The 8,009-nt window shown below is 57.4% G+C and overlaps 1 protein-coding gene across 1 annotated transcript in view; it reads left to right on the forward strand.

Annotated features, from left to right (window-relative positions):
- The first annotated feature begins 764 nt into the window (after positions 1 to 764).
- The window catches only part of ELP6 (elongator acetyltransferase complex subunit 6), a 25,272-nt gene continuing 18,027 nt past the window's right edge, over positions 765 to 8,009 (forward strand). The window contains exon 1 of the mRNA XM_031065273.1: positions 765 to 770. Coding sequence (XP_030921133.1) covers positions 765 to 770 — 6 coding nt within the window. The remainder of the gene's footprint in view (positions 771 to 8,009) is intronic.

Consider the following 8,009-nt stretch of genomic DNA (forward strand, 5'->3'; position numbering starts at 1 on the left):
CTGCTACGAGCCGCTGCAAGAAAACAGCGGGTCTGGTCTCTGCCAGCCCCTTCCAGCGCAGGACAGGAGCTCTAGGACAGGTAAAACCATGGATAAAGCACTGGGAATGTGGACACTGCAATGGAAAGGGCGGGATGAGGACAGGAGCTCTAGGACAGGTAAAACCATGGATAAAGCACTGGGAACGTGGACACTGCAAGGGAAAGGGTGATGTGTTGGTGGAGCAGAGAGGAGATGCTGATGTCTGAGCAAACCCCCAGGACAGCTGGGGTGTCCTGGAACAGGCAGAGCTGGGCATAAGCTTCCCGTGGGATGGGAGGGAGGGAGGGAAAGGGGGCTGGACTGGGAAGGGCATCACTGTGACAGGAGAGGGTCTGTGCTCGTGTATGAGGAGAAGAAATGGCTGAGTGAGGACAGGGATGTTGGAGGGGATTGGGAATCCCAGAGCAATGCAGTGCTGTGGGTGAGGCAGGGCAGAAGGGGCACAGCAGGATGGGGAAGGCCATCATCCATGCCCAGCTGCCCTTGGAGGCAGTCAGAGAGGTGGGGTGCAGGGACACACGGAGTGGGGTGGGGCAGCCAAGGACAGAGTCCAGCCAGGGCTGGTGGGACCTGGAATCCGTCTGCTCGTCACTGGGATCCTCCCTCACGGTGCCTGTGGGTCTGTCCAGCTGGACACTGCCCGGGGAGACACTGCCCATGGTGTCACCAAGTGTCACAGTGCGGAGGTGAGGCTGGCACAGCACACTGGGGACAGAGCCACCATGGAGGTGAGGGTGACACAGCACAGCCCGTCCATCCCAGCACAGCCCATCCACCGTGGATGGTGTCACTGCAGGGGACACTGGCACAGCACACCCACCATGGATGGTGTCACTGTGCAGGTGACACTGGCACAGCACATGCACTGTGGGTGGTGTCACTGTGCAGGTGACACTGGCACAGCTCATCCACCGTGGATGGTGTCACTGTGCAGGTGACACTGGCACAGCTCATCCACCGTGGATGGTGTCACTGTGCAGGTGACACTGGCACAGCTCATCCACCGTGGATGGTGTCACTGTGCAGGTGACACTGGCACAGCTCATCCACCGTGGATGGTGTCACTGTGCAGGTGACACTGGCACAGCTCATCCACCGTGGATGGTGTCACTGTGCAGGTGACATTGGCACAGCCCATGAACTGTGGATGGTGTCACTGTGCAGGTGACACTGACACAGCATACCCACCATGGATGGTGTCACTGTGCAGGTGACACTGGCACAGCACATCCATTGTGGATGGTGTCACTGCAGGGGACACCATCACAGCCCATCCTGCACAGTGTCACCATGGAGCTGAGGGTGGCATGGCACAGACCCCCAAGCCTGGCACAGCCCATCCATCCTGGACGTGCCACACAGAGGTGCCACCTTGGAGTGGTGCCCACATTCCCTCCCCAGCCGCGTTTGTCCCTCGCAAGGAGCCCCGCGTGGCCGGTGGGCAGTGGTGGGACAGTCCCCTCTGCAGAGCCAGGCAGTGGCTCCTCTGTTGCGGGGCTGTGAGGGATGACCCAGAGGGGCCCTGGATTCAGGAGCCATCCTCAGCTCCAGCTGCCCACCCCCACGGGCTGCAGGGGGTGGCATTCAGGACCAAAGTGGGTCACAAGGATTCCAGCAGGTTTAAGGGTGCTCCTGCTCGTGCCCGGGTTGGGAGCACTGGGGGGTTTGTCCCTGTGTCCTCCCGCCCTGGGGCATTGCTCTGAGCCCATCACTTGCCCACGCTGCTCCCTCAGACCCTACTCACCTTCCTGGTGTGCTCCTGCTTGCCCCGGGAGGGCACAGCCTCCGTTCCTGCTCTGGGGTCAGTGTCGCTCGTTCCTGCTCTGGGGTCAGTGTCCCTCGCTGTGCCTCGGTGCTGCCAGCCCAGCCCAGCCCAGCACTCATCCCCTCTGCCTGTCCCAGGGGAGGGAGCAGCGAGGCTCGGGGTGCCCGGGGCTGTCCGAGGGCTCCATCAGTGCCCGCTGGGACACCGGGACACGGCACAGGGCGGGGAGCAGGCGCCGTGCTCGGAGCCGCCTGCACCGGCCCTGCGGAGGAGGAGTTTGCCTCCAGCGAGCAGAGCAACACATGGGCTTTAATCACAGGCCTAATCATGGCACGCAGAGAGGCCAGAGCTATTAAATTTCAATGCTTGGCTGGTTGGCCGGGAGGGGAGATGGGCCCATTGTGGGCAGCCAGGGCTGGCATGGGCTGCGGGAAGGGAGCTGGCACGGGCAGCGGGGCTGCCCTCCTCTCCCCGCCGTCCTCTTTTCTCTCCCAGACACAGAACAGGACCAGAGCCACGACCCCAAGACAAGGAGCCTTTCTTCCCTTGACAGGCTCCGGCTGCCCGAGACAAAATATCCGGAGCTGGGATTCACTGGTGAGTCCTGATTGACCAAACGGGGCCCAGTTCCCCAGCCCAGGGTCCTGATTGACCAAACGGGGCCCAGTTCCCCAGCCCAGGGTCCTGATTGACCAAATGGGGCCCAGTTCCCCAGCCCAGGGTCCTGATTCACCACACGGGCCCAGTTCCCCAGCCCAGGGTCCCCATTCACCAAATCAAGCCCAGTTCCCCAGCCCAGGGTCCTGATTCACAAATCGGGCCCAGTTCCCCAGCCCAGGGTCCCCATTCACCAACCAAGAATCCACACTCATGGTCTGAATCCATATTCACCAGCTGAGAGTCCCCATCACTGCTGAGTCCTGACTCAGTGGCCAAAAGTCCCAACTCCCCCACCAGACCTTGATTCACCAGCCAGGAGTCTGCATTCACCATGGCTCAGCTGGTTCAGCTCATCCATTTTTCTTCCTTCCAGCTCTCTTTGCTGCCCAGGAGCATGAGGGGCTGGAGAAGGAGGTGGCAGCAGCTCAGTGGTCCCTGTCAGCCCCCACACACCCCAAACCGTGCCAGACACCTTTGGACACTGCTCTGCTGGGATTACAGGTTGGTCTGCCCCTCCCTGAGGTGCCAGGAGCTGGCAGTGCCATGCCTGTCCCTTGTCCCCTTCTGGACACCTCTGAGGACATTTCCGTGCCCGAGGGCTGGCCCCACACCCTCTCCCTTGGTGAATTTTTGGGAGATGAGGCAGGCTGTGTCCCTTCCCTTGCCTGGTCCTTCTGTGCCCCCTCTTCCACCCTGGCACAGCCTGGCTCCAGTCACACACAGCCACAGAAGTGGGGTGGATGCCACCTCCTGCTCCCAGGGAAGGAGGGTCAGGCTTGAGGAACCATCCCCAAACCCTTCTGGACCATCCCTGGGAGCGGCTCTGCTGACCCCAGCACAGGAGCCCTGTGTGGGGAACCCCGGGATGATTCCCAGTGAGCCAGAGGGGCACTGTGGGGAGCTCCTGGAGCAGCTCTGGTGGCATCCCAGTGTTCCCACCAGAGCTGGGCTGCCTCCTGCCTGGGAGGGGCTGTCACTGGTGTTTGTGCAGCCAGGAAGCACCAGGGGATCCCATCCCAGTGTTTAGTGCTGGGAAATACCAATTACTCATCACCCACAGCCTGGCTGTAACAGGGAGCGATTCCAGCACTAAACCACTCCACGCTGGATTTAAAGAGAGGAGAAAAGCAAAATCCTCTTAACTTTGTGACCTGTAAAATGCCCAGTGTGGGAACGAGGAGCTGGGCATGCGCCCGCTGAGGCCAGCGAGGGCTGGGCTGGCCATGGGCACGGCAGCTGCTCTGTGTCACCACTGTCACCACTGGGCTGACTGGTGCCACTGGGAGGGGGACAGACAGAGCATGGCCAGCAACCAGCACCAAGGCTGCCTTGGGACACAAGGGCAGCAGGAAAAGGGGCCAAGGCTGAGCGTGGAGCAGCCAAGCTCCCACCCCTCGTGGAGAAAAGGGAAAAATAAAGACAAGGGACACTGAGAGGTTTGGAGAAGTGGGAAGCAGGATCTGGGGGGAGGCAGGATCAGAAGTGAAAGGAGTAAAGGAAACTGGAGGGACTTCAAAGGAACGCTGCAAGCAGCACACACAGGAGCCATCCCAACAGGAAACGGAGCAGGAACCAGCCTGGCTGCATCACGAGCTCCTCACTGACCTCAGGCTCGAGAAAAAACGCTCATGGGAAGTGGGAACTGGGTCAAATTACTAAGGGCAGTTACAAGGGGAGCATAAGCATGTGGGGAGACATCAGAAAGGCCAAATTGAGATGGAAATAGGGAGGAATCATTAAGGAGGAGAAGAAAAGGCTCCATCAGCAGGAGGAGAATGGGCAGGGGAGCGTTGGTCTGGACCCAGGGAAGGAGGAGGGCGGCTGGCAGAGGAGGCTGGGAACTCAATGGGATCACTGGCTTGTTTTAAAACCTCTTAAAACCCTCAGCCTTTAGAGGTGCCAAGTGCCAGCAGATGCCCACCACAATAATGAGGTGCTGTGCTGCCACCGAGAGAGCAGCGGCTGCAAACATGGGAATATTGAACACACACCCAGGCTGCTTCCAGCTCTCAGAACCTCATCCTGGTTCCTATAAAAATGGGAATATTGAACAGCACACCCAGACTGCTTCCAGCTCTCAGAACCTCATCCTGGTTCCTATAAAAATGGGAATATTGAACAGCACACCCAGACTGCTTCCAGCTCTCAGAACCTCATCCTGGTTCCTATAAAAATGGGAATATTGAACAGCACACCCAGACTGCTTCCAGCTCTCAGAACCTCATCCTGGTTCCTATAAAAATGGGAATATTAAACAGTACATCCAGACTGCTTCCAGCTCTCAGAACCTCATCCTGGTTCCTATAAAAATGGGAATATTAAACAGTACATCCGGACTGCTTCCAGCTCTCAGAACCTCATCCTGGTTCCTATAAAAATGGGAATATTAAACAGTACATCCCCAGATGGCTCGGGCTCTGCTCCCAGGGAACTGGGACAGGACAAGGGAGAACGGCCTCAAATTGTGCTGATGGTTCAGGCTGAATATTGGGAAAATCCCTTCATGGAAAGGGCTGTCCAGCCCTGGCACAGCTGCTCAGAGCAGCTTTGGCTGCCCCTGGATCCCTGGAAGTGACCAAGGCCAGGCTGGATGGGGACTGGAGCAGCCTGGGATGATGGAAGGTGTCCCTGGAATGGGATGAACTTTAAGTCCCTTCCCACCCACCCCACTCCAGAACTCGGTGGTTCAATCTGTGTGTGCAATTTGCATCTATTAAAGGAATCTGCAGCCATCCTGCAGGAGCACCCAGGAGTCTCCATCACCTTTTGCTGGGAGCTACAAAAATGCAGTGTGAAAATGCAGCTCTGGTGTCAGAGCTGAGAATCTCACATGGAGGCAAGAGACGGCAGATGGGACAATCTGGTGGGCTGAGGAGCAGTGAGACAACACTGCCTGCCAGGGCAGACAGGACCAGCCAGACCTGGTGGGGCTCTGTGGGAAGAGAGGAGATTTCAGGAAGGATTTGGGAGAAAATGCAGAGATTCTTTTTGTAGCTTCCAAACTCCAGGTGTGCGTGGTGATCCAGGCCTGGGATCCAGGTGTAGGGGAGAAGGGGATCTCTGAAGGGCTCTGTTGTCCTCGGGCTGCTGAGGTCTATAGATGGGATCAGTGGGAAGAGGAGAGGAAAGGAAAAAGGAAGCTGGGAAGTGCTGCAAAGCAAGGTCAGAGAGGAAAAGCAGGATGGGGCAAAACGAGGAGAAGGGGCAGCCAAAGGAGCGAGGAGAGTGAGGGATGGGGAGGCACAGAGGAGCTGGCAGAGGGCAGTGGCTTTAGGCAGCCCAACACCTGGGCCTGGGAGAGGGGACAGTGCTTTCCATGCTGGCTTCCATCCCCCTGGCTCTCAGCCAGCCTCAGTCCCACCCTGCTCACTGCCATCCTCAGGACCTCGGTGGTGCCCAAGACAGCTGAGGAGCTCCGTGCTGGCACAGCTTTGCTGCCAGGTCCCTGCTGGATCCAGCACGGCTCCCAGGGGTTCTCCAGTCTCCTGAAAAGGCCTGGAGATCCCTCGTGGAGAGCCAGTGGCACTCTGCTTTGCAATGGTGCAGCCAATTTTAAAGGGGAGCTGAGAACTGCATCCAAACTGGTTTGTATTTCTGTTTTCCTCCCTGCTCTGCAGAGGCAGTGAATCGTTCTCCACAGCCAGGAGCAGTCAGCAAGAGCAGCACGGATAAACCCAGGGAAGGAAGGGATGTGGAGTGGGAATGAAGGGGGCTGGGAAGGAGTGCCAGGCAGGGTGTGGGGCCGTGGCTGCCCAGGCTTTCTGGAGCAGGCTGGACAAACATCTGCCAGGGAAGGCTGGGGCTGAGCGGATTTTGCTGGTGGCAGGTGTTGCTTCATCCCAGCGACCTCTCGGTTCCCTCCAGCCTCATGCTCAGTGATCCTGCTTTTCTTCCATCAGAAATGTCAGCCCAGCCCTCCCCTCCCTCTGCCAGAGCGTGCAGAGCAGGTTTATCAGCTCAGTCCTCATCATTTTTGCCAACGTTTTTCACAGTTGCTCCTTTCACCACAGATACATTTGTTTATATGGATACAAGCAAGCAAATAGTGACATTTAAAATGGGAAAAAATAAACATCAATTTCCTCTATTTTTCTTGTATTTTCCAGGTGTATCAGTCTCCCACGAAATTTTCCAGCAGGAGGAGAATCCCGAGGTGGGAATAACTCCATCCTGAAGGTTTGGCCTCGGGCAAACAGTAGAAAGAGAAGGTAAAGGAGGGAGACAGGAACTGATGCTGTGCCGTGGTTTTGTTGGAATCTTTTAAAGGCAGCTCAGGTGTCCCAGCCATTTTACCATGCCCTCAAGATCTAAATCCATATTTATTTTCCTTGTCCCATCCTTGCCTCTGCAGGCCATCCCAGATTATTCCATGATGTGCAGCCTCGGGATGACAGAGCAGAGTGTTTGTGAATACCTGGAGGATTTGGTTTCACTGGCAGCACTTTTCCCAGCCCTGCCCAGCTAAAGGAGAGGGGAAGGTCCAGAAGAGGCTGGTTTTCCCTGAGCTTTCCTAGAGAAAAGGGCTGTGGGAAGGCAGGAGGGCTGGAGGCACCGGCACACCCCGCCTGTCCCACCGGAGGCACCTCCCGCCTGCCTCTGCAGCTCTTTTCAAACTCTGGCTCCTGCATTTCTGCAGAGAAATCCGCGCCTGGTTCAGCTCATCCATTATTCCTTCCAGCTGCTCTTTGCCGCGGCGGGGCGGGCTTTGAGGAGGTGGGATTTATCCCGGAACGTGCCCCGCTCTTTTCTTCCCTGCCCATTGACTCGGCCAACATCTGCTCCCGTTAGCCCTCGCTGGCCCCACAGCTCTGGGGATCCTTTATGGCTCCAGAGCGCTCGGCATTGTGTCAGCAGCAGCCGAGGTGTCCCGGGAGAAGAAACCCCTCCTGTTGCTGGGGTGGAGTGGGAATTGTGCACTAAAATCCATCCTGGATAGCTCTGCAAAAAGCAACAATCACGGGAGGTAAATCAAAGTGTTTTCTCCCTAAAAATCATTTTCCACACACTCGCATCATGAAACCTGGTGGGTTCAGCTCCCCTTCCCTGCCAGGCTCTTGGGAATCACCTCAAACACTGCAGGATTGATTGGTTTTACCTGTTCTGCAGTGGCTTTTCCCTACTTTTGGGCGTGAATCGCTTTTCACCACTGCTCTGCCATAGGGGCTTCATTGGAAGCAGCGGGGATTCCTATGGATCCCATACGGCTGCTCTGGGAAGCAGCTCCATGGTAAATACTGGAAATAGGCACGGAGCAGATGGGAGGGAAGGGGCACCAGCTTTAACAGCCAAATCCTCCCTGCCCTCGCACGGTAACAAGTCCTGGGATGTGGGAAGGAATACACGGGGAAGGACAAGCGGCGTTTGGAGGGATGCAGCCGCACTTTGCATGCGGCTCTGCTCCCCTTCCCGCTGAGGGGAGAAGAAGAGAGGATTTTACGTTTCATTTACGAGGCATTTCGGGCTCTGCGGCTCGCGAGGAGCCGGAGGGAAGTGCCACAGGGAGGGAGACGTGACAGCGCAGACAAAGGGAGCCCGAGAGGAG

Source organism: Geospiza fortis, unplaced genomic scaffold (genome assembly GCF_000277835.1).
Source record: "Geospiza fortis unplaced genomic scaffold, GeoFor_1.0 scaffold1215, whole genome shotgun sequence".
NCBI lineage: Eukaryota > Metazoa > Chordata > Aves > Passeriformes > Thraupidae > Geospiza > Geospiza fortis.